The following is a 27901-nucleotide window of genomic DNA, read 5'->3' on the forward strand; positions in this document are numbered from 1 at the left end:
TTATACTTCCATAATTCTAGGCTTTATTTTGGTTTGATTATTGTATATTTAATGTTCTATGCCTAAAACATTGCAGGTATAAAATGACAGAAAAGCTAGAAAATAGTGTGCAGGAGTTTGTTCCATTTTTACCTTCAAAAATGTACAAAGGATAGACTTTACTTCCACAAGTATTTTTGATACAACAGAGTTTTTAAGAACCTTTGTCGAAGCTTTTCAGAGGCAAATGGTTTCATTGCGATGAGTGGTTCTGGGTAGAACTCTTGCCGCTGTGTGGAGAAGCCTTGCTGTAATCTGAACTCTTCTTTTCTGATATGATCGTTCTGCAGTCATTTGAGGTCAGCCAAGAGCCACTACACTGAAATACAAGGTACAGCACAGAGTAGAGCCGGAGTTCTCTTTATACAGCAACAGGGCAGCGCGGCACTGATGTATTAATAATAATTTCTAATGAATCCAGTTCTGTTCAATAACTCCATATTAAATGGGATGATTGGATTACAGCAACAATTCCAGGGGGCTCCATCCTTTTTATGAATGATGTATTACAGTAAGTGGGATATAAAATGCTCTTCCAGCATATAAAACATAAAAAAATACTCTTCCTCTACCCCTGTCTACCTCACTCACTCTTCTTCTCTGTTTTACAGTCTCTTCCAGTCACACAGTTATGTAATCTTAATTTTCTTATTCATCTCAGCTAACACTTACTCGGCCACTAGCTCAGAATACAAAGTCAAAGCTGAGTCATAACCAGGGTCCTGTCTAATCTAACAGTGAGAGAATCACATAGAGTGAGTGTGATTGCATCTTTACAATATGTTTGTGTGCATGTAGGCAAAATGATGTGCATGTGATTTCATTTATTAGTCTGAATCTGCCTGTCTCTGGGAATGAAAAGCCTTTGCTGTGAGGATGTGTCATGCAGCCAGCTCTGTTAGCACAGTTGCGGCAGCAGCATTGCTCAAATGCTCATAAGTATGCAAATCACAGGCGCTCTATTCTCCCGGGTAGAGAGCAGTGTTTGGGCTGATAAAACCTGGAGAATCCTACATGCCGCACAGCAGGATGACAGCTGCAATCCAAAGCCACCTCAAAAGACTGGAAGGTAATTACTTGAGCAAAGCTACGCCCTGAAAACAAAGACTGTAAGGAGGGTATGGACCATAGACTGGGAGGCTGGGGACACAAAAGAACAATGCAAAATGGCTCTGGCTATTTATAGAAATGTCATCGAAAGCCACAAACAAGGGTAGCTATAGAGTCCTGTTTCACCTGGAATACCCACTTCACGATTACTCACTGTGGACACTCTCAGTGAGGAGGCAGTAAGAGGGCTTCAGTTGTAAATGGGGTAAACACATCGATGGACTAATCACCTCCACATCAAGGTACTGAGCAACAGCAACATGACGCTGACAGTCAGTGCTGAATTCAACCATCTGAACCACCTCATAATTAATTTGTATTAACAAAGAGGATGACAAGACAGGTACATCTTGTATTTGAGCCACTGGGGCAGTCAGGATTTCAGGACTTTGCTGAAGGGCATTTTATTACAGAACTGTGTTACTTATTAATTTACCCTAAACACACACACACACACACACAATGTTTGCACTGGTCTTGCAAACTTAATATTTTTCAACAAATGTGAGTAAAATTAGCTATTCTTTGCCTTCACACTAAAACATCCTTTTGATAAGGGCTGCAATTAACAAGTAGTTTCATGACTGATCAATGCAGATTAGGTTTTAAAATAAGTGTTCTATGGAGACACATTGAACTTGTGCATTTTATTCGACCAACACTCTAAAATCCCCCAAAATTCAGGATACTATCATGTAACAAATAAAAGCAAAATAAAACTGAAAATTTGCATTTTTTTCTTGACAAACAACAAAAAGTTATTTATCAAGTTTGTTAGCGTCTCATTTCCATTCATTAATGAACAGATTTATCAACAAATCATTCTAGTTGAAATACTGATGATAAATCTAATACATCCGACAAATAGTTAGTTGAATAGCTTTGGGAAATGTGTGCATCAACAGCATGAACAGCTAGCCTGGCTCTGTTGAAAGGCTTCTACCTACCATTTCAGGAGCTGACCAATTATAAAGTTACATCTCGTACTTTTAATCTATACAAAAACCAACCAGCGTGAACAGATTCCAACCATAAGTCATATGACTAGTCAGACGTACAAACACTTGCAAACAATCGCAAATCCTTGACCAACAATAACTGTAGTAACTCCATCAGCTGCCTCGGTTCAGACCAAAGATTCTTGACAAGAACACTGCGGGGAAAAGTTGCAACACTGTTAAATGGCCCATCTCAGCTCGACTCAATGTTGTCGTCTGTGACTCAGCTTGTCAAGTCGCCAGTGGTTTTTTGAATGTAAAGGACATCCCCTGTTTGAACAGCCAACCAGCTTGTAGCCAAGTCAGCTGGTCAAGTCAGTTACAAACTGCTGTGGCATTCCCTGGCAACAGTCCTGCGTCCCTGCCCAGCCGGAGTCTGTCTCTTTCACATCGCTGTGGCTGTTGACACATATGTCATACTTCGTCCTGGGTGTGTCGTGTCGGATGATGGGTTGCTGCTGCTGCTAGCTGTATGTGTCATATACACATAGTCAAAATAAGTAAGTAAAAAGTGACTTTTAATTGAAAAGCGGGGGAAGTTATAACGTAGGAACAGTTGCTTTAATAACAATACACAGTCTAATCCAGTGGCATTAGTGTGAACTGGCAGATTTCAGAACGCCGCAGACTGCCGCACTGCAAGTAGCTGCAAGTTTCAACTCATCTCACTGCAAATCTTTAGTCTGAACTTGGCTTTCAAGAAAAACACAGTAAAGAGAAATGAGCAAGAGCGATAAAGTCATACACAGAGTGATGATATAACCCAGGGAGAAGCAGAGAGAGACATGCTCTGCCTAGATTAGCACCACTGTGTTTAGCTTGAGGTCCTCTACTCCCACACTCTGCCCTGCCGCCTTCCCTCAATCCCATCTTCCCACATTCATTCACCCATCTTCTATCATCAATCATTCACCCGGCAATCCATCACTCCATCATGTCCGCAGCCCTTCCAGCCATCCCCACCATAACTCCCCAGTCAGAGAAGAAGCACAGTTATCAGCACCACCAGTCGGAGCCACCTGTTCTCCCCTCGCTGAAATCCCTCTCTCCTGTTACATAAAGAGACACTTGCAATGTTGCAATGCAGCATCAGACACTGTTGTGCAACAGCATTAAAAATACCTCAGGGTCAGCGAGGAGGAAAGTTGAACACAGGATATCAACAGAGTTATTCTGGTGGAGCGAATACAAAAACTGAGTCGTGAGTGTCAGTCTGTCACTTGAAGGTGAGAGCACATCATTCAGCCATTGCTTTATACTCACTATGCCTCTGTGAGGCTGAGAGCAATGGATGATCAACTTTGTGAGATGTTTTTCAATCGTGTCACATGTGCACATGCAGGGGCATTCAAATAATGACAGCTATCTCAGGGTCTGTCAACACACTGTCATTATGAAGCAGACTCTTGGAAGTGATTAACCTCCTGTCATAGTGTGTAACAAGTCCAAATATGTAAGCATGTTCAAGAAGATGCTGTATGTGGGTACCGAATGTGTCACTGTATCTGAAAGACAGTGGCTCGTACATAAAGTACAAATAAAATGCCACATGCATCACATGTGGGGGTATTATTAGCAACTGCTGCCTCCGGCTGACAACAAATTTGTACACACAACAACCATCAAACTCAGGTCACCCTAAAATTGAAAACTTTTCCAACCATTGCAGTGCTAATGTGCCTTAGCTTGTTAAAAACAGCCCAAATCCTAAACATATCCCTTGATAGCAAAGCACAATGTAATACCGGGTCTTAAGTCCGTTGTCAACACACCCAGTTTTGCAGATACCCCTTTTAATACCATACAGAAAGCCACACTAATGCTCCCGCTGCTGTTGGAGGTAGTGTGGCAGCTTAGGGTGTAATAACACTGGCAACAATCGAATAAGAACTACCACACTCTGCTTAAAATCCTCTCAGCCAAATTAAGCCCAGCTCAAATATTCATAGCTTTCAAAATTCCATTATACCATCATCACATTTTGTCAACAAATGGGACTGTTTGGAGTTAAAAATTCTTGCCCTAAAATCACACCAAACCCTTTTCTTCTTCTTCCATATGATAGGAGCATTTCTATTTAACCAGTGTCCTATAAACCGAACACAATGTTTGCTTACAATAACTTCCGACTAGAAACCCCCCGTGTCACGTCCATATATTGAAACTGTGCAGAGCAAACGCTGTGTCAATTGGTTATTTTTTACCCACCTTAAAAAAAATCGACACCAGTTTGAGCATACATTACATTTAAAATATCTTCACCGCTTCACCTTGCCATCACACAGCCCTTTCCAACAGGGAATTGAAGCTATTCTCTCAAAGCTGCCGACTCCACTGACAAAAACGGTAACTTTACCTCACAAAATACAGGGGGTGCTTGTCTTCCGCTACTTTGATCAGTGAGTGTGTCAGACAAAACTGGAGAAACATTCCAAATATAGCACACACTTCAACTGATACTGACTATTTTAGGATTTTGGGGTCTTTTACTATAGGTAGCTAAAATGTGTTTTGCTGTGCCCCCCCTCCACAGCAGTGCATTGCTTAGCTTCAGTGGTGGTAGATTTGGTTTATCAAAGACGACCAGGTTTAACAACAGTATATATATTTAAATGTTATAGTTACGCTGAAAATGACAACAGAAAGAAACAAGTTTGCCTGTTTAACATAGCTCCACTATCCAAGACAATTGCCAGTTGTCTCTAGTGGGATGTCACTGTGATTCGGTTCTCAAGGTCCTTTGTTCCCTGGCTCAATACCCTCTTACTATGACCCAATGAGGAGTTCTTTCAAAGGGTTTAATGTTCTCAGCAGTGTTTTTCACTCACTGCTCAGTATATGTTTCCATGGTTCAGTGTGCTGAAATCACCCACTTACAGCTCATAGCCTACTGATGTTACACTCCTTGAAGGATTAGCTCTCAAATTTGCAGGCAAGACAATGTTCGTGACTTTAGACGCTGATATCTCTGCTGTGGCTGAACAGATGTTTTCCATTCAAGCTACATTTGAAACATCCATATCCCTTCCTTTTCTTGCAGTTTGAACTGCACAGCTCTTACGATGCTAGTGTATATGAAGAAACGTAGAACCCTGGGAACAAAAGGATGGCCACCCATATGAACTATATTAACTGTATGTCTTTGCTAATAATTACAGCCAATCAAAATCATTCCGAGGGACGTAGCTAATCAGCATTAGTGATGCACCCTCCAAAGTATTCTCCAAGTGATTGTAAAACAATTTGTGAATGGTTTTCATGGTGTTGTGGCGATAAGGACAGCGGAGCAGTACATCAGGCCAATCTGTCCATGGAGAAGGATTGTCTTCTTAATGAAGTGTGGAGTGGAGCCACTGAGGGCTGTGTTTGTCACCAGATTTACAGCGCAGTGGCCCTGTGATTCCCTGCAGCTGTAAAACAATGAGGAGGTGATTGGAGTAAATTGCACTGCAGTTGTCAACCTCCCTCCTGCTTACAGCCATTCGACGGAGTCGCTCTCTCACAAACAAATTGTCTCTCTCCCGTGCCCTTGCTCACACATGTGCACACAAAAACACAGCAATCTTTCTGCTAACCTCCCACACTCTCTTTATCTCTGTCTGAGGTTCTGTCTCTTGTTTTTTTTTCTTCCAATGTCAAGACACAGGTACATCACCGACAAGTTACACAGTGATTAAGTGGTCATTGTTCTTTCTTATCGCTGTCTCCTCCCACTCCTGCTCTGCTATCTGCCCCAACAGCCATGATGCAAAAACACAATCTAACAAAATGCACATTTTACATCCAGATCTGCACAGACACGAGGAAGCAAACACATTCCTTCTTTGTGTTTCATGTACAGAGATGTTTTCTGCAGCTCACTCAAGTGAAGGCCAAACAGCATCAAACACTGACTGTGAAGAATGTGCGAGCGGAAACCAGAGAAGTGTTTTATTCAAATTCTGTAGCCAAGGAAAAAGTGAGTGTCAGCTATGAGGTTTCAAGAACTTAAGACTGACATTTGAAATAGATATGTGAAGTCTACTTTATCTTAAGATTTTCATCGAGACATTTTTTTTAAATTATCCTCCCAACAGGTAGCAACGGTTGAGCCACAACCTTGCCCAAAACTAAAGAAAAACACAATTTTTAAAGCATGGCTGGTATTATTGAGTCAAAAAATAAATAAATTCTGCAACTGTATTTTAAATCTCTGAGAACAGCTCTATATCAGAGTGTTGCTGAACATGCTTATAGATGTTGTGCCTATATGGCTTCTTTATGTGTTTTAATATCTATTGGACTGCAGTAGCATTCTTTAGCCAGGGGACATAATCATGGCTTTGCTGCAAAGACAATACCCTTGAGGCAAATATGACTTCTGATATTGGGCTATATGAATAAAACTGACCTGACTTGACCAGAGATGATAGAGCTGAAATAAAATCTGAGGATATTAAGTTTGTTTTCTGATGATTGGCTGGCTTCTGGCTCTCAGCTTGGCAGCACCACATTTAATTGTTCATTTTAATTTAAAATAATATAATTTATTTTATTTAAAATGCACCCGAGTTAGCTGAAAAGGCTTGTTTTCATCTGCAGTCCCTTAGATGTTGTTAGAACAACCAAGCAACACAATATTTCCAAGTGATTAAACCACACAGCAGATGGCACAGGTACAATATGGGGCAAAAAAATAAAAATAGCACAATGACCGTATTGCTTCTCAATAAACCATTTCTTATGAGTACACTTAAATAGATAATTTGATGGTGGCTCTCTAATTAGTTGTAGTACTGAAAGCCATTGATGCGACACTCTAAAGGAGAATACAGCCTGGCTACATGCAGTTTTTCCAAGTGGGATTGTGCAAACCAACATCATGCCAAAAAGCACAGTGAAAGTGGATCTCAAAGAGGGAGCAGGTGTGAACTGGTGAAACCAAATCAGTAGTTGGAGAGCCGTTTCAAAATGGATCCCCCTGCAAAGAATGACGAGGTTCCCTCCATGCGTATACTGAGCGCCATCATGACAGAATATGCTATGCAGCATTTCATCAAAAATTTGTAAGCTAACATTTGGCTTTTTTTCCTCATCTATAATAAATGCACCGTCATGCCGCCGCTGCCACTTGCTCTTTTCACCCCTACTGCTTTCGTCGGTTGCAAATATTCAACGAGGGGGGGACTTTCTTGAAAACCCGGCTCGCTTGCCCCACTGTCATGCTGGTGACAAGGCTGAGCGTCATAACAGGGAAAATCCATTCCAAAAATGAAAGTGTCTCTGCTTCTTAATATGGAACTGAGAGAAATAGCTTTCTGCTTAAAGTGGCACATGGGAGAGCAATGGTGGTGGTGTGTGAAATTACATAATCTGAATTAACAACCACGTACGAGCCACTGTGCTTGCACGTACACACACAGACAGTATAATTTTGCACACAGATAATTAATTCATAAAATTTAAATTATAGAGAAACACAGGAAGCCGTGTGCCTCTAAAATAGCAAAAAGCTATAGGAGCTATGAGATGCTGTGTATCTCCCTGAGCTATTAGCGTCATCACTTTTAATAAGCAAAGGGAAAGGAAAAAAGAGCAGGGATGAGAGATGATATAATATGTATGTATTTATATGCAAAAGAGTGGAGGGTGGATGCATGAAAGCAAAGGAAAATAGGGGGATTAAAAATGGAGAAAGTGAGATGGAAGTGCAGAACATGAAAGGAAACTAGCAGCAACTGTCTGAGATCAAAAATTGAGATACAACACACCTTGAGGTGAAGCAGAGGAGGAACTACAGGAGATTAATGGGAAGTAGCAGGGTAAGGTATTTCTGAAATGTGAATTTATGTGTGAGATTACATGAATTTTTGAGTTACATCATGAGCCTGATCCAGATGCCAGGAGGAAGGTGTCTAATGGGGGAGACTGGGAGTAAAGGAAGTGGGACACATGAGGCAGGGGAAATATGGAGAGGGAAGAGAGAGATATATGAGTCGTAAAAAATGGAGAAGGAGATGAGAATGCTGGGCGGTGGGAGGAAGGGAAGGGGGGAAACTGAATTGGTTGAAGGGGAGGGAAGAAATGAGAGTGGGGAGGAGGTAAGAGGTAAAGGGGGGGTGGGGGGGGGGGGGGGTGAATGGGGAATAGATATAAGACGAAGGGAGGGGATGAGGCGTGGGCGAGTGCAACAGAGGCTGATAGACAGCCAGGAATAGAAGACTAATTAATAGTCAAAAACTGCAGGCAGGCAGGTGTGGAGAGAAAACCACAGCAGGAGGGAAGAAATGTAGTGATGGATGGCTTCCTCCTCTACCTACCTAACAAGACAGGAAGCTTCGGTGTGTATCTTCTCACATATTGCACAATTGTATATCACACAGAGGTAAAAGCAGAGACGGCATAGGAAGAGGGAGGGCAGGGGAAGACAGGGGGATTGAGAGGAGGGGCGGGGGGGGGGGGGGGGGGGGTAAGAAATGGAGATTAAGCTGGACAGAGAGAAAGAGCAAGAGAGAAACTCATTATCTAAGGTGAGAAGAGGGTCTCCTAGGAGATTTGACATGAATAACCTGCACGGGAGATCTGCTCACGCACACTCCTGCCATCTCTCTTGTGAGAGGAAAGCATTCAAGTTAAACCGCAAACAAAGTTTAATTACTCAAATGGCTTATCACACAGCCACCTCCCTCGCACACAGCGTTCAACAAACACAGTCCTGACCTTGAAAGTTTGCCAGGGTGCGGTTCAGACCACATGTCTGACAAAAGACAAACACACATATGCACTTTATAAGCCTATGCAGCTCCCCATCCAGCAACACACACCACTGACAATAGCAATCAATCTCCCAGTCACTATCTCTGCATCCGAGTCTCACCATGTGTGTGCGACAGTGAAGCGCCTCTGTTTGTGGATGTTGTTGTTGAGCAGCATGCGGCGAAGCAGTCGTGGTGAGTTGCGGGGAGAGAGGCGGGGGGAGATGGAGGAGGGCGACCGCCGGTGTCCTCTTGGCCTCTCCGGCTGCAGCAGGTTCTCCCGCAGGATCTTCACCAGGTCTTCATTCAGGCCGGAGTGTTTGGGCATGGGGGGCACTGCCAGGGTGTCCTGGTGGGTCACCCCCATGCCTGCCTGCTGGGCCATGCCTGCCCCGGCTTCACCACCACCACCAGCACCACCAGCACCGGCCAAATGAATGAACAGTAAAGGCAGCCAAGATATGTCAGGAATAAAGCACTGCGCACGCTAAAATATGCGTCTTCTCTGTCAGAGTCCCAACGATTTCCTCAAATTTTAGGAATCTATTATATAAAAAAAAAGAAAAAAGAAAAAAAAATCCAAAAATCCTGAGGATGATGAACTGAAAACCTCTGCTGGTAATTCCTCCCACCAGCAGCTCCCTCTGTGCAAAAGCAGGGGATGTAAAAAAAAAAAAAAAAGACGAAAAATCCCTCTTCTCTTTCTCCCTTTCCGTCTTTTAAGGAGCCAGCAGATGAACAGAAGCACTGAGGGCTGCTGCCTTTGTCTGCTCTGCAACACTGGATGTCTGCTGTGAAAGTGCAAGAGAGAAGATGAGGGGAGGATGGAAGAAGGAGAGAGGGAGGGCGGTATGCAAAAAAAAAAAAAGAAAAAAAAAAGGGAATTCCGTCTATTCCAGCCCCGTCTCCCCCAGGCCTGCAAGCAGCTCAACACAGTCCAGTGAAATTGAGCCCAGCAAGAGTTTAGCTGAACTAATTCAGTCCATTCCAGCCCAGATCACCCAGCTCTGTCTGGCAAAAGCCAACAGGGAACCTGCGTTGGTTCCTCCACATAAAAAAAAACCCAGCCCCAGCCCAGTATGACTCAATCCAGTAAGGATGGTTGAGTTCTGCTCCATCCAGTCGTAGCAATTTATCCTTCCTTCCTCTCCCTACACAGAGAGACTGACTGCTGACTGCAGCCAGTTTATAAGCTACTGATCCTTTGGAGCTGAGCAGAGTGTGAGCATGTGTGAGTGCATGTGCGTGTGTACACAATAGAGAGGAGAAAAACAGGGAGGTATGAGGACAGATATGGTAAGCTTGAGTAACACTGCAAAAATGTTGCATGCATGCATGCATGCACCTGAGAGCCGAGGCACATGCATCTGTGAGGGCGCATTTGTCGGTGCAGCAGACCGCACTCAAAGCACCCATTAGTTATTGAGTAATCTCTATAAACAGATATTTCACAGGAATGCAGAATCTGTGGGCAATGGGACAAGATTTTGGTACTGGAAGCGTTTGTAGTCGGAGTAGTATTGACCAATCATGTTTGAGCGGGCTTTGGTTGCATGCAGGTGGAAAACAAAAGAGGCAGAATGCATTGGCTGAAATCTTGCAACCCATTGGCTATCATGTAATGATGATTTAGCCTTTCATTAGCTTTTTTAAAAATTATTTATCTGTGTTCATTTCTACATCTGTTTATAGAGATTAGTAGGCAAGACCAGGGCATGGCGGAGGACCATTGGCTAGACCAGAACTCCTGAATAATTGGCCGCAGGCTAATCAGACAGATAGCTGATTGGTTATTACATAACCCTCATTCCAGACTCAGCTTGAGACGACATCCCTGGATGATAGATAAATGATGCATAAACCTGTAAATGCGCATTAGCACACATTTGCATTTCACTAACATATGCTCACATGCAAGATTAACTAGTTTCATGCAGCTAGCATCACATTTCTTCCAGTTTCTGGCACTCTCTTCTACCGTATTTTTCTAAACGAGGGTAGACATGCTGCTAAATAAGACACATTAGCTGCTGGATCCCCCCCTAGCCTTCTGCCTCCTCCGCCTAGCAACCAGCGGCTTATCTGGAATGCAGAGCGTACCTGCCTCTAACCAGCTTTTAGTCATTCTACTTTCAACTGCTAGACAGCCTTTAAAGCATACCTCTAGGTGTCAACACTTTTATTCTTGTCAAGCTTCTGCAAGTGCCCAGCAGCACACACATGCACATTATCTAATTCTTCAGCAGTCAAGGAGTAGCTTTAACCTGGCCCGGCAGCAACCCTGAGGTGTCACGATTTAGGCATTTCTTGTTGACCGCTGAATCATCCCAATGCAAAAATATACAAATAAATAAATTATTGGTCGAGCATATACTCAAACCTGAAGCTGTAGCTTAACATACAATAAGCTGCTCACCATCAAGGCATTCCAGATATGCACAAAAAAAAAACAGTGGAAATACTGATACAAACATAATCGGGGATCCCTCCAGCTACAGTCCACATTCCTTAGATTAAAGGAAACAAGACTGGGGCTGGTGGGAATGAATGTCATTATTTTTGCAGGTAGCGAGACATTTCATGTTCAGCCGAAAATGTCAACCTGCAGGTGGCAAAAAATGAAAAGTCAGTAATTAGAAGACATGATGTGCGTTCTGAATTTTGTGTCATCTCATAGATTTAAAGACATCCGACTGGAAAATTTTGAACTTTGACCTGCTGGTGGCACCAGATGAAAAGTCAGGCAATCACCGAAGTCCCCACCTCTGGGGACCATGAATGTCTGTAAAACATTTTATGGCAGTTCATGTAATATTTGTCAAGGCTTTGGACTCTGAACCAAAGTGGTGGACTGATTAGCTAACACAATTTTTTGGACAACACCTTTTGTGTAATTTGTCTTGTACTCATCAGGTTACTAACGTGTCTTTTGCTAAATAGAGAATACTATGAATACATTTTTTTCATCTAGTTTGAGTACAAGCAAGCACATGTTTAAAACCTAGCAGTCATTCACAAATACGCTAGCAACCATCTTGTATTTTCAGGCTAATCTATGCGCCCGTAACATACGAAAACAGATACGTCCATTTCAAATGTTGTAAACATCACTTTCCTCATACTTCCATGTGCCTGCTATGCTGGGGGCAACTTAGGGCAGAGCCAAAGTTGCACACAACAACAAACAATGCGACAGTGGAGGAGGTTGTAATGTACCTTTAAACTGAGGCAAACATTTTACACAGCATTGGTGTGTGAAGACACTAAAAACATTGCAACATGTGGACAGAGGTTTCTTTTCACGAGATAACCAGTTTGTTGTTACACTATTATCTTAATTTCTTCATCATTTCCTACAGTCGTATCTCACTTGAACTACGCTGCACTGCCTCCACAACCTCTGGTGGTACTGTTCGGTTTTGTCCGTATCCGTGAGCTTTAAGAAAACGGCACAAATACGGGCGAAATGAACGCAGAGTGCGGACAGAAGGCTTCTTCTCTGTATCTAACTGTGATCACAAATGACCCATACACACTTATCCATAATGCAATCACCTAGTAACACCCTGGCAACCACTCAAAGTCCAAGTGGTCACAGCCCAGCAAGTAGCAAACACATAAATGCCTCCTCACAACATCACAACAACTAAACCACATGAGAAACACATCATGACCAACCATTTCTAATACCAGTGTTATTATTCTAGCAACACTGTGGCAATCATCTTGTAACACCATCACTCAATACTCGCACAAACAGCTAGGGAGCAAACACGGCAACAAGATAGTGACAACTGTGACTTGGGTATTAAAGTAATTTCCATATTTGAGTACTAGCATTCACTCATTAAAAAAAAAAAATTGAATGTAAGAACAGGTTTTGAAATGAACACCCACACAAAAATGCAGGTAAGAGTTACTGTTAGCCACCTTTCTGCGCTGCATGGCTCTACTGACTGGTTGCCATTCTGCCTGTAACTTTAGATTAAATGGTGTCTGACTAGAAACATCTGTGGCTGCACAGATCTGTCATTTTTGCCAAATGGATCTGTGCAGATATTCATAGATAGCAGTGACATCACTGTACCCCACCCATATATCCACCAATATAAATTGGCTATTACTTAAAGTTGTCAAGTGTTTTTTCCGAGCCCCTTGTGGATTTGTGACATACTTCCTTTGGCATATCTGGCACTTGACTTTTGGGGGTCACCTTCACAAATCTGAAAACTATTTCAGACAAGTGATGCTCTGACAAATGGCTAGCATGTGTGCAAGCCTGGCACATGTGGTCAAACTGTCCCTCTTTCAGTAGTGTTGGTGTGCTAGTGACTGACAAGTGACGAGAGTGAGTTGGAGTCACAAAACTATCACCAAGTTTAAGCGTCCTTATCTGATTTTTAGAATTCCCTACATATCACCAAAACAAACACCTTTATAAATACATCGAAGCACTTATAAATCATCACACCACTTTGGCAACATCATGCTAACAGCAACAAGACATTATATGACACAATTAAGTTCATCTGTTTTTGCACATTGTTACAGTGTTGGACCAAATAGAGCTCAGAAGCATGACAGCTGACAGCAAGCACATGTATTTCTTCAGGACAAACAGGAGTTTCTTAATGATCAAATTTCCATCTGATCAAACATGTATCATTACTCATTGTTTTGTGTCTGACCTATAAACTCAAATGGGTTTAATGTGAGCAGGCAAAGAACATGTTCAAGCCACTGTTCAACATGACATGGCATTTACGATGCTGCACTTCCAAAGGAATATATCAGTAAAGCAGAGGACTTGCGGCTCCAAAACCTACAGGAATACTCATTAAGGAAATTGGCTTGTTACTGTCATAATTATTATTAAAGGGCAGATGGTATTTGCACATTGGTGTCCATCGCCAACAATGCCATGTGCACCCAGGGTTGAATAGCCAATGTGTCTGTTTACATCTGGATGTATGTTCCTGGGTGTCCTAGGAACATCGAAATATGACATTAACATAAATGGGTCTATTCAGCTATTCTACTAAAGTCTGTGTACACAGTGTGCATTCAGCAGCTTTATACATCCTAGATGAAAAAAATAAGTCTACTAAGTCTAAAAATAATAAGCCGGTGTTGACTCACATGAGAATGAAACCCCAGTCTCCTGTGTAAAAGTCCTGTGGCTGACCCATTCACCCATCACACCTTATTACGTCTGTGCAATGTGTCACTCTTTATACGTGAGTATAAAGTCTCCTGACTTTCTGACGGGAGTTTCTTCTTGTAAAGTTACCTTTTTAGTCTCAGAGGATATCCAAGATTGGCTTGTACAAGCCTTAACCATGATCTCTTTGTCCCAATCCTTCCTAACTTACAAGGTCAACTTGACAAGTAAGAGCCAATCATAGCACGCAATGGAATCCATAATAATGTGCCACAGGGATGGGTGTAAATAGCTGAACAACTGCAGTGTTACTATTTTCACCACAGTGCAAACAGACATGGCAAAACCTGATGGCAAATGACCCATGGATGTACCAGTCAAAAACAGTGTAGGTGAAAAAGAGATTGAAATTGATAGAGAAACAAAGTCGTGGTCGGAGTACCCCTGCACACTGGTGATGCCCAGGTAAAGTCCTCACCCACCACCACACAGCAACACAAGGGTCTGATTCCTGGTGGCAGTACCTAAATAAACACAGTCAGTTATGTTTGTGTCTTTGTTGCCTCACAAGCAAGTCCTGCTGGTTGGTGTTCCCGTCTGCTCTCCAGTCTTTATGAGTTGTTAGTGCTTCACTTGTACTGAAGGACCACCTGCTGCTTTATACTCTTTTCAATTAATCCTGAATTTACAAAATCGTTTTCAGTCAATTGGGAACACTCGCTAAAAACGTGACATTTCTGAGGCTGGAACTCTTCGTGCTTTGGCCTGTCACCGCCATCAAAATGCAACAGTCAGTTAAAGGCAAGCTGTGGCAGTCAGTCAGACGCTCAGCCATGACAGCAAGCTGTTGGCCTTCGTTTGACAGCTTGCAATTCATCATCACCTCACAATAGTCAAAGGAGATGAATGCCATCTTTGAGCAAACATTCTATTTGTTTTTTCTCTCTCACATGATGAACACACATCATTACTGTCATTCTAACCCACTCCTCTCTCGTACTTCTTTCTTCTCCTCCCCCCGGCTCTGCTACCTGTCTCGCCGCCTGTCTCGTCTTCTCCTTTTCTATGTAAAACATTTTTTTCTTAACCCCTCCCCATTGCTGCGCATGACATCTATGTGCATTTCCCCCTGGTTACCAGGGGCAACATGGATGGAGAGGGACAAGTGTGGATTTGTCAAGAACTAAAGGCTGGAGGAACAAAAGCAAGAAAAGGGAAGCCAGTCTGCAGGGCAAAACTGTAAATGCAGACACTCAGACCTGCATCACACTAACACTACAACACACACAGAGACACTGGCACATAACACTGGCATGCACTGACAACACAAATTAAGGCATGGTGTGTACTGAGCACAGGCTTTTTGTTTTAATTACAATTGCTTATCTGAAAGTGTAGCTATTGATGAAAAATATATATTTTATTACAATCAAAAACAGAGGTAAAGAGACACATACTTTCCCCGCTTTTGTTCACAGGGTGCAGACACAAAGGCATGAACACCTGACAGTGAACTTTAATCCAGTGGCCCTCCAAAAAACTCCCTAATCCAATATATCGCAGTCCAATTGGATAAAAACAACACCTAAAGGTCCGAAAAATGAAAACAGAGATGTATCAACGCCTCAAGAGTCTCAACAAAACCTGAACATTATAAACTTCACAGATACGTTTTGTGTGGGTGTTGATGATAAAGTCTTCAGCCTTGTACATACGTACTAGCCTACAGGATACACGTATAACAGAGGTATGATTCATACCTGACCGGCAGACAATAAGCAATAGCGTAAATTGACTAACTTCACCATGCACAGACGGAAACTGAAGACCTAGAGTATTTAGTGTTGTTTGTATTCACCTTCATACATTATTCAGCTCTGACTCAGTTTTGATAAATGTTTGGTCCAAATCGCTTTCATTTCCCATTTCGCTTCTTTGTAAAACAAAACCTCCATGTGGGGAAATGAGAGGCGCACACTGCCCGCTCAAGTAATACATCAAATCTGTGTGTAAATCTGAGCTCATTGCCCACAATCTTGCAAAATATCGTTTAATCTTGACAGATTGGGTGGCTTTCTCCTGGCAGCACACAGCATGCCGTCACCTCGCAGATCGCAGTCTGGAGTCTGCGTTGTTATTGGCAAAGAGTTCTCTGTGTGACACTTGACTATCAAATCAGTGCACTTAATTTCATATTAAGTCTAATGATGTCTAAGATGACTAAGATTTATTTCATGTACCAGTTGCTATAGTTACCACTTACATAAATGTAATGGTCTAGCAGACATATGAATGGTGAGAGGACAGTGCTGAAACACTGGGGAGAGGGGGTGGCGAGCAGTTAAAGAGCTAACAAGTCGACCTGAAAGGGTGACTTAAACGGGTTTCTCTGCAGTTGGATGTAAACCAGAGTCTTTACAAGCCATTATATTAGTAACAGACAGGAGGCATTCAAACAGTAATGCAGCTCTGCCTCCCTCAAGTGGACATCTTCTACCACTGTGAGATTCAGGGACTGGTCCAGGAAACAGGCACAGTAGTTAACGCTGGTTTGATGTGTGAGGTTTCTCTTTTTCTTCTTGCATTGTGATTTTTGTGCTCTGATACTGCTGCCCAGTAGTCATCATTAAGGTGACACCATATGATCAAATGAACATTAACAATTAGGCAAAATCAAATTACCCCAGTACTTAGCGGACAATAAATGTTAAAAGGTACTGCAGAGAGACATAAATAGTGCTGAACTAACAAGTTCCAACTCACTCAGGTGTGCAGATTGCCATTTAAAATGTTCACAAGAGCTTATCATGCTTTCTGTGGAGGCATTTTATTGCAAAATCCCTGTGCATTTTAAGCTAAACAGCTCTACCTCCTTCCAAATATACTGGCAGAGAGTGGGCTGTATATTCATGAATAAATCTCAAGGATTCTTTTCTTTAAATAACTCTGCAATCAGCTTCTAAAATCTTTGATTACAACCTTCTTATACAGATTTTGCCACAGTTGCTGCAAGGAATGAGGCAGAACATATTCACACACATCAGAAAAGTTTGAGGGTATATAAAAAGCCAGAATATGCTGAAAAACATTGATTGGTGGTTCCAATAGCTCAAGATGACGTCCTCAAATGTCCTGTTTTGTCCACAACCCAAAGATATTCAGCTATAGGGCCACTACGAAGTCCCGTCTTCATGCCACGTTTGCATTTTTACACAGCACCAAACCAAACAACAGCAGCGACGCCCCAGTGTGTGATTTTAGACAGCCTGCTGGCATCGCGCAATAAAAAGAGACCTGATGGACATGCAATAGTACTGGCTTCTGGTGCGACATATAAAAGACGTGTCAGCAGCGCTGTCTAAACAATACCAAAGGCATTAACATGGCAATAAAAATAATTTACTGTCCCTGTTATATGGCGGCTTATCTTGTCCTCTGCTCAGAGGGTAAGGAGCTCCCAGATCTCACTGTTTTCACAATTAACAGACATGTTTGGCCATTGTTCTTTGAGTTAGCTGCTAACTGTTTCCAGATACTTTTTAAATCTCCCACTGTTGTCAAAACGTCACAATCATGCCACCCATGATCTCTTCCTGTCGGCTGTCCCATTTGTACAGATCTCATTTTAAAGCTTTTACTACCTCTGATGCCACCTAAAGGCATCCATCCCCCAATTCTGCAATTGTACCATTTATACAAAATGGTGAGGCGGAATGATGGTGGGAAATTCCCACTTTGGAGAGGCAGTGTAAAAGAGGCTATAGAGAAGTCAAGAAACCAGAAAATATGCACATTTAAGATGCTGGAATCAGAGAATTTTGACTTTCTTTTTTTTTTTTTTTTCATAAAAAAAAAAAAAATCACTGAAATTGATTGACTCGATTATCAAATTAGTTGGTTAATAATTCAATAGCTGGCAGACAAGTAATCAGTCAATTGTTGCAGCTCCAACTAGGTACCATCCACAGTTGCAGTTGCAAGAATCCCCAGATATTTGGTAAAAAATACAAAATTCCACTATAAAAAATATTCAGGCTTGCAGCTGCTGTTAGTCTTTGCACTACTACGAAAAAAATATATAATTTAGTTACATTACTATTAGTTTAAACTGATAGTAATACAAGACTGTTACTATTACATATTTGATTCACACTGTGACTGCTGACATTATGTTTGGCTGCAACTAATGAGTATTTTCATTGTCAATTATTTTCTTGATTATTCTGATGTTTGGTCTATAAAATGTTAGATCAGTGTTCCCCAAAAAGTCCAAGATGACATCCTCAGATGTCTTGCTTTGTCCACAACCGGTAGATATTCAGTGTACTGTCATAGAGGAGTAAAGAAACCACAAAATATTCACATTTAAGAAGCTGGAATCAGAGAATGTTCACTGTTTTTCCTTAAAAAAATATACAGCCTGATTAATCGTTAGTCATTAGTAGACCATTAATTTAATAGGTGACAACTTATTGATTAAGTGTTGCAGCTCTTTATTCTAGTCAAGTAGGAGGAGTGTGGAGAGTGCCTTCAGAATTAATTTACACACTTAGTTAAAGAGCCTGATCATACTGTTTCATGTGCTAAAACATTATCATACAGTTTTTCTCAAACCTAAAGTTGTGGCCAAAATGATTGTTTGCACTCTCAAAACATTTTTAAAAAGGCAACAAAAGTCAATATTTCCATCAATTAACACAACTTGTGGTCAAATTAATATATTCTTCAATCAATCATTTCATAATGGGCAACAAAATAGATAATACGGGTATCAATTTAATCCAGGTCAACCCTACTTTGTGCTATAAACCTGTGACATTTGTTGATATGTGCAAGCATATCACAACTGCATACTCTTCTCCAAACCCTGCTGCACGTGAGACAGCCTGTTGAAATACTGTGTTTAAAAAAAATAAATAAAAAAGCTTTCTTCATTTATTGTATCATTAATTTTTACATGCCTTCGGCCTCTATGGCCCATGCTCGCAAATAGCAACGCAGAGGTGTGGAGTCTTTCACAGATGGATGAGGACTGATTGCTGATCAGAGTTGCCCAAGGAAGTCATAATTACGCAATCTATTTCTATCAGCTGTAAATAAATGTTTTTACTTCTGTTTAACAAAGTTAATCCAATTGAGTTTGGGGCCTTCATGTGAGATCTGTGTTAAAAGTTTTGAAAAAATATCTGAAACCAGTGAAAACATGTTAACACATTAGTGCGAGAAGCCCTCTGCTGCGCTGACAAGGTGATGAAGTGAATCTCAGTTTCATTAAGTGTAAACACCAGCAGGTTCTGGTGGAGAATCCAATATCAAACACAGAGTTAGTTCTATGTATGTGTGACCAATAGATGGCAGCATTTGTGTAGAAATATTTTCTAGTAAACAGAAAGTGATGAGAAAGATGTAGACCATGACAACACACTGGTTGATGTAATCCACAAAGAGATAAGTTATTAGGTTCCCAACCTGCCATGCCCAGCAGTAGCCTGACTGTTTATGCAGTAACACCTCTGTTAGTCTTTGAGATGATTGCTCAAGGGCTTGTCTCCATCTTAGGCCATGTGGGGTCACTACAGCTGTAATTTCCTCCGAATCTCAGTTAATATCAACTGTCATTTTTCACCCAACCACGCAGTGCTGTTAAGAATAACTGTGTTTTCCTCCTTTTTCAGCAGTGACATTTTTCTTTATAGTTTTAACATTTACGGAGCTCTCACTTCGGATGACTCACTGCCTGCGGTGAGAGCTGTCGGCCCTTGTGAATGCAAAATGAAGCCGGTCCACTCCTCTGAAAAATGAAAACAACTGTAGATAGAGTGTGAATTATGAGCGCCTCTCGCAGGTTTTTACGAAGGACAGTGTGGTGCAACAAAATGACATAAGATGTGGCAGCAATCCTCAAGTGAACCGTGGTTTGGCGTCGCTGCTCGACATCACAAGTTGCCGTCGCAAGAGAGAGAAACAGGAACCTGAAGGGATGCATGTATGTGTATCAGCAAAACAAAACCCTTTGAAACACACTTGAAAAGCACTGAATTTGGAGATACAGTACACCTGTTCTATTCTTGTTTCTATTCATGAAGTTTTCTAGTTTTGTTTGCTAGATTCGGAAACTCTGGACTGCAAGCACATCGTCTATCCCCGTCTCCCTTTTTGATTCTCCCTCTACCTGAGTAAAACTGATTCCTTAACCAACTTTTCCAGTTTGTTTTGGTTCCTCTACTTCTACCTGCTATGCTTCCTGTCCCGCATACCCAATTACATCTTGCTGCCGACCTGTACAGCTGCTCTCTCGGCCACTGTGAGGTTATCTCATGGACAGTTAGCTAGCTGGCTGGCACAGCTGTCACAGTGACCCTGACAGGGGCTGTGGTATAATTCCCTCCCTTCCATTGATGGTCAAAGGTCACATCCTTCCAGCTCCTGGCCTGAAAGCACACACACATATGCACACAGATTCTGGCACATACTAGAAGATGGATTACAACTGACAGGGTGGCTGTGGTAGAGCTAGGCTATTCTCTAAATAATAGGCGGCCAATGTTACAGTTGTAGATGTGTAGATCTAAAAATCAGATGGGTAATTAGATTCCTTCTGCCTGTGGGCACTAAGTAAGCCATGGGTTGTGTTTTCACATTCATCATTATGACATCAAGTGCGCTGAGGCTTTCTAAAGCCAGCAACGGCCTTATAAAAATCTGATATCATACACTAATCCCCGTGCCTCACTTTAAAAACATAACAGAATCAGGAGAAAGAGAAGATAAGGCAGCAAAAGATATATATATATTCCAAGAACACAAATGTGAGGTACAATTAATTTGATAACTGTCCTGTTTGGCGCTGTAATTCTCAAAACGTTGTGAGCCGTAGCCAGTGTGCGTCAAGACTAAATAATGACCCAGTGAGCCAAAACTTCAGGGAGTCTTCAGTTATTACTGGGTTCACTGCCAAGGAGAGGAGTAATATAGACTCTGGCTAGGATCCATCAGAATACTCTGCTGGAACGTTTGATTAAATGTGTGCATGCTGTTGAATGGCAGCCTTTGTGTATCCGTCTAATGTTAGGTTGCATTAATTTTGCAGCGCGGCAATATCTGCTTATACTGAGCTCCGAGTCTGACACGCACACGGCCTGCCATGATGAGAGGAAATGGACAGGGGAGATGCAGAACAGAGGGACGGAGGAGAGCGAGGGAGGGAAAGCAGCGGAGCGGCTTACCAGGCGAGAGAGAGGAGCTCAGAGCAGGCTGTAACTGACGCAGGGTGACAGTGAATGGAGGTGGATGAATACAAATGACCACAGGGATAAGGAAGAGAGGTTGAGAGAGGATGAGGGGAGAGAGGAGGACAGGAAGATCAGGGTAGCTCCTGAAATAGCCCGTGGTTGTACACATGGTGGCCCCAGGAAGGCTGAACCTGGTCCTATGTGTCACATTTGTGTGTGTTCGTATGCATTAGCAGAAAATACAAGCTTTATTAATTTGGTGGATGAGGGAGCGGAGGCTGTGGTTGTGCATTTTTATATGCATGTGTGAGATGGAGACAGATGAAGAGAGGGATGAAAAGGAGGGTCAAGGTACTCCAAAGGTTAAGATCATGTGCTGAATTCAGTTTTCTACTTTTATGATGGTGAAACGCTTATAATGCTGATGACCTCTCTTCCTCTGTCTCTAGATCTCCTTTTAAGGAAATTAAAAAACAGATAGCAAGTTCTACACCTCATGGGTGTACTTAATAAGAGAAGTAAGTACGTCTCACTGTAATTAAGCTCCACTGCATACATCCAATCCATGCACATACACACAAGAAAGCATCTCAAGCAAACACAAACAAAGAAATGAGTCTCCCTGTCACGAATAGTCTGTTAAATGAGTTAAGAGAGTATCATAGCATGGCTCATTGAGAAGGGGAATGACACGGGGATGATGCTGGGATTTGCAGATATGGGTGTGGAGTAGCCACTGATGCATGATGAGAGGGGAATGAATTACTCCTCAAAACTGACACTGAATAATTAATGAGAGAATGAATGCTCATTTCCACTTTTCAAAATAACACCTGGAGTCATTAGATATTCACTAGACTTCAAAAAAGTGGAACTTTCTAAGAGACGTGGGCACAACTACACAATCCTTGTAACAAATGCTGAAAGAGGCAGAAATTACATCATAGACGAAGAGCACTTTGCTGCAGCAGGACCGGGATAAGGGTAAATTACGGATGCATGAATATAATGACAGGCATGGAGTACATACAGTAAGTCTAAGCACAGATGGCCAACACAGACGTTTAATGAGTACCCCACCAATTTAGCATTGCACTCCTGGACAGTCTACTGTCTTTTAGATTCCAAGCATTGCTCCTTCTTCATAAAACCTGGTGCCTACATTATCTAGAATGCCATTCAATCACCAACAGTTCAGTCAGAGATGCCGGTGTGCTATGCTAATAGCGGGTAACGTAGCCTCGACCTGCTAACCTCAGGCAGAACTTCAATTCACATCTAACTCCACACCCCCAGATTCCTTTTACTTTCAGACTTGCAGTCCTCAGAGCCAACAGACAAACTCAAATGGCATCACTTTAGACAATTTATTGGACTACTCACAGCTCCCTCTGGAGCCAAAAAGGCTTTATACAACTCCTTTCACATATGCAGTAGTTCTCCCCAACAACTTCTAAAAGACCACTTTCACAGAGGACATTTTGAAATGTGACAGCTTCAGTTTTAGGGTCCTACAATTGTGCATCACTGTGACGGCTTACTGGGACACTTGAATGGAAAGGGGTTAATGTCATTAGTAATATCTGTGCTTTTTCAGTAATGAAACGATGAAGTGTCCGTTTATCAGACTGATCTCTTCATTTTAAAAATGTATTGATTCTTATCCTCCAGTTAAATCTTTAGTGACTGAACAGAATGCTGGGTTGCATTGCAAAATAGCAAGCTGTCTGTCTAAGCTAATGATGGAAACCTGTTCAACCAGGCAGAAGAAATAGTTGAAGTTCAGTTTCCAATCAAAGAACCAATCAGTGTTGAGTTCTGGCTCATTATCCCATGATTTAAAATGCTAATTTCCAATTTTCACACCTAACTCGATACATTAAGGGTTCATTTTACCCAAACCAGAGGTAGTGATTGTGGGAACAGTGGCAAGATGAACCAAGACTGTTTTATTTTGTGTCTGTCAAGTTTGAGTAAAGTAGTTTTACAGTGTGTTAAAATGGTCATTTAGCTAGTCTTAGTCTGCAGGAAGAGAGAAACTTGAATTCAGAAGGTGTATAGTTGTATTTTTCTGCTTAATAAGAAAGATAAGTCAAATTAAACTTCTTTAAGACTACTTTTTACACAAATATATGTCTAAATAATGGTGTATATATAGTTATGAGATAGTTGCTTGAGATAGTTATGAGAAAAGAGATAAAGGGTTACTAAAATAATTTCTATTGTCCAAATCAGTCCAACATTTTCTATCTATCTAGTTTTTCTCACTTAAATAAAATGTGTACTTTGCAGTTAATGGACAACTTTACTTGCCTATTTTAAATTAGCTGCATTGATATCAGTACATAAGACAGACGATGTTTTCATGTCTCTTTGATTGAATTTTAAATGGACTATCCCGATCCTCTAAAGACAGCTGTGTCTGTTTCTTCCATGGCCTGTGGGCCTGGACCTAAAGTAAACTGACTCTCAATAAGCAGCTGTTACATTATTCATGTTAGCACTCAGGCTAAACTGATGATACATGTTCTCAGGTTTGGTACAGAGTCAAACCTCACACAGTTTTACTGCCCAGTTCAGCCACCAGCTTTTTAGTGCCTCTTACTTCTCCAGTACGCGGACAGAGAGAGCCAGAGCGAGGACCTTGAATCCCAAGCAAACATATTAATCTTTCACACACCCACGCAATGGTGTGGCACATGTTTTGACACCAGCCAAAGCAAAGCACTTCCATCAACAGTTTCCAAAGCCACAGTGGCATAACAAAGAGCACAGTGGAAGACCGCGGGAACGGCTAAGTGATGGGAATAAATAGTGAGGCAAACGGGAAAATAAAAAGTTCAAAGATATTTTCTTTCTGCTGATCTCATCACAGCGGAGAAAATGAGAGCAGTCAAAGAGACCAACATCAATTTAATGCCATTCCCTGGGAGACTTTATTTCGCCTTTTTTATTACGTAGATTCACTACTTCAGTGCCCACATTTTAAAGTTCAGTTTATCTATTTAAAAATGCAAAGATGCCCTTATGATGGGGAATAGAGTCCCTTTTTTCTGTTATTTGTTGTATTTTAATTGAAAACATAGTCATTAAAATTCCAGATAGGCTCACTATAAAAATGTAATTGCTTCTTGACTCCCCTCAGATTGCTGCGTACATTCTTCAGATATCCAACAATAAAATGTAGATGAAAAATCAACTTTGTTGGCTGAGGTAATTACTGGCTCTATACAAGACTACAATAGTTCATATTTCTATTTCTATGACATCTAATTTGTTATTAATGGTAGTAATTTCCTGTAATAGACGATGGACTTTTCAGATGGAACATCTTGTTGTTGAGGTCGGAAAAGTACAGATACAGAAAACAGTGCAGGAACTATGGCTACGGTGTAGATTTTTATGCACATTAGTATGATGTGTATTCACAATAAAACTCAATTTAATATTTGAGCTATCCAACCACAGTCCTTTTAAATCAAAGTACATGCTCACTGTGTCTGTGTTATCATATGTAAGCAACAGTATTTCCATTGTGTATATGCACAACCAAGTACGACGGTAATGTGGTAGAATGGGATTTCGTCCGTGTAAATGTACTCACCGAAAGGTTTTTATGGAAGTTTCAGACACTTTAGACCAAGTTAATCAAGCTCGTGTGTATATGTGTGAGTGTGTGTCTTATGGCACTGTAATTATACTGAATGAAATTCCACAAAGTAATGATGCAAGCACCATGGAGGACGTTAGATGCAGAAATATGCATCTCTAGTAGTTCTAGTCCAATGTTTGTTTTTTTCAAACTTTATTCATTAGCTTCCATTACTGAATGACAAAATGTCCCTATCTTAGATGCTCAACATATTCCCTGCCAGGTTGCACAAAAAAGGAATGAAAAATAATGATTAGGCTGGCTGACAATTTAATCTTTATTTTTTCTCTTCTCTCGCCAAATGAGCCAAACATATTTAATTTTCTAAATCGTATTAACATTTCTAAACAGAAGTCCAAGTGTTAATGTATGACAAGCAGATACGCAGACTGTAAAGACAGCTGTGATGTCTGAGGTTCATTAGTATGTAGAGCTGTACGTTGCCAAAATAGTTGCCAAATTACATTTTGTGCTTTTGAATAATTGTGTATGGTTGACAGGCATGGCATGCACAAGCAAAAAAAAGTGACTGAGCCTGCGGGATATTAGGAAGGAGAAGAATGTTTGCTGCCCAAGTTACTAAATTCAGTGTGGGATCATGATCAGACTGCTTTAAAATCAACAACAATCCGAAAACATTGCCATGCAGTCTGGCTGCCTGGATATGGGCGTCATTTAAGTTCACAGTACAGACATCAGCATTACTGTGACAACTGAAGTTAAAGAGCTAGACTTAGACTTAGCACACCAACTGTAGGCCCCTTTTTTTTAACTTACTGGGAATCCCCATTGGAAGCAAAACATGAGCAGCTCATAAGCGTCCTGTCATCTCATCCACACTGACCCTGACGTCCGTTAGCGTCTCAGCCAACTGTTGACAGCGGCTCCTGGGGCCGAGTGGACAGAGCTAATGTGCCTTCGACAGGCTGACTGACAGCAGACATTTTTTTTCATTAATTCATTAATTCTATTTCTCCGCCCACAGCAGCGAGTGATTGGCATTTGCATGTAGTGCAACAGGCTCACAGACAGACAGGGAGCCATGATCAATCAATACAGATACAGTTACTAAGTTCAAAACACATAGTGCAATATTTGCAGTGTTGTGCATGAATGTGCTAAAAGAGCATCATTCATTAAACATGCTCATCATTTCTCAAGAACAGTACACAGAGCACATCAGCTTTTGCCGCTTATCAACTTGAGTATGAGCATCGTTCACTCTCCTGACAGTTAACAATGCACATTTTACAGCACCCAGGGATTAATGGCAGAATAAACAGCTGGGTTTTCTTTTCTCGCCACCCCCGCTGACTTGCACAAGTCTAAAGGAAGATAAAATGGCACATCAAAAAGACTTTAAGTTACCAGTAGTTTGTACCTGCACTTTTGAAGTGGAAGAGGAACAATTCTAATAGCTTGGTTTGCCAAAAAGTCAGCTGCTTGTCGTTTTACCCACCAAAAACTTCATCTTCCACTCTGTAAATCCACCAGTAAACTGCGTAGCTCTGTGACTCCGTAAGGTGTGCATCTCAAGGAGTGAGTGTGGATGGATATATTAAACAAAATGGAAGCTTGTTTGTCATTGATGGACGAGTGGTGGAAGTCAAAAACACTTCTTAAAGCTAGAGCTGTAGTCAACCAAAGAAAATCTCGGTCAACTGAAATTCTACCGTCTCTTCAACCAATCGATTGGTCAATAGGAAAAAAAAAAATCAACATGCTATTTCAAGATAAATTTACAATAACTCAACTGAGTGCACTGTATCTCTAACACATCGAGACAAACAACCATTCACACTCACATTCACATCTAGGGGTAATTTAGAGTCACCAATTAACCTGCACGTCTTTGGACTGTGGGAGGAAGCTGGAGTACCCAGAGAAACCCACACTAACACAGGTAGAACATGCAAACTCCGTATAGAAGGGCTCCCCAAACCGAGGGTTCAAACCCCCCACCACAGGTTCGAACCAGGAACTGTCCTGCTGTGAGGCAACAATGCTAACCACTGTGCCACCATGCCGCCAACATAATGTTATGAACATTAAATATCTCTGTAACGCTGCATGCGAGAGAGAGACTTACTATTTTTAGCCCAGAAGCCTAAGTTCCTGCCACCCCAACAAGGGGTCTGGAGACTTAATAAAATAAATCCATAGTAAAAAATCTGACACTGAACATCTTCTGTGATTATTTATCCCTTTCCTGATTAAAAATGAGAGCTGAAAAATGTTTAACTTCACTCACTTTCACCAGCAGTCCAGTCACAGTGGAAAGGGGCGGGACAAATACCACAAAGACCAACTATCACATAGGACAAATACAGTGCTGAAAAACAACAACTGCCATTTTCAGCTGGGAAAAGAAACGCTTTGGTGGATACACAGCTTTATTAAGTAACACCAGCGACTGTCCGATTGGTTGATTGAACAAGAGTGGATCAACAAATCTATCAACCAATACATCTTCAGTGTGGACTGACCATGAGGATAAAATGTTATAACAGTAGCATTTTGGCGGGTTAAGAAAACAGGACAGAAATGCAGATTAGAACTGATCTGCAGATGTGATGTAAATTCTAAGGTTTAAAAACAACATGCAGTATGGACAGTTTTTACCATGTTATATCTCGGATACAGGAGGAAAAAGACAGTCACTAAAACACTGGTTCATTAAAGAAATAAATAAAATAAAAGCACACTGATAATTAATTCTCACAAAAACAGCACTGCGATCAAGACGTGTCACATGGGATTGTCTTCCATCTCAGCAAATAATTAATCACCTGGAGGAGAGCTGTCTCTGTGCTGTGAAAACCGGTGCTGAGATTTCTACAACACACCAATGGCGTTCGGTATCCCTGGTGATAAATGTGGTATTCTGGCAACACTTTAAAGCATAAATATTTCAATTCAGTAAATTAAACCCTGGGGCAACATATGGCACTGGCTATTGTATGAACAGAAAAGAT

The 27901-nt window shown here is 41.4% G+C and overlaps 1 protein-coding gene across 6 annotated transcripts in view; it reads right to left on the bottom strand.

The window, feature by feature from the left end:
- Window positions 1–27901, bottom strand: part of pde4d (phosphodiesterase 4D, cAMP-specific) — a 260681-nt gene that overhangs the window by 128779 nt on the left and 104001 nt on the right. The window contains exon 1 of one of the 6 annotated variants that reach the window (XM_049577851.1): window positions 9004–9427. The exons of the other annotated variants lie outside the window; for them this stretch is intronic. Within the exon in view, the coding sequence (XP_049433808.1) occupies window positions 9004–9266 (263 nt within the window). The 5' untranslated portion in view covers window positions 9267–9427. Of the gene's footprint in view, window positions 1–9003; window positions 9428–27901 lie in introns of those variants that run through there. 6 annotated transcript variants of the gene reach the window in all.

This window comes from Epinephelus fuscoguttatus, linkage group LG6 (genome assembly GCF_011397635.1).
Source record: "Epinephelus fuscoguttatus linkage group LG6, E.fuscoguttatus.final_Chr_v1".
Classification (NCBI taxonomy): Eukaryota; Metazoa; Chordata; class Actinopteri; order Perciformes; family Serranidae; genus Epinephelus; species Epinephelus fuscoguttatus.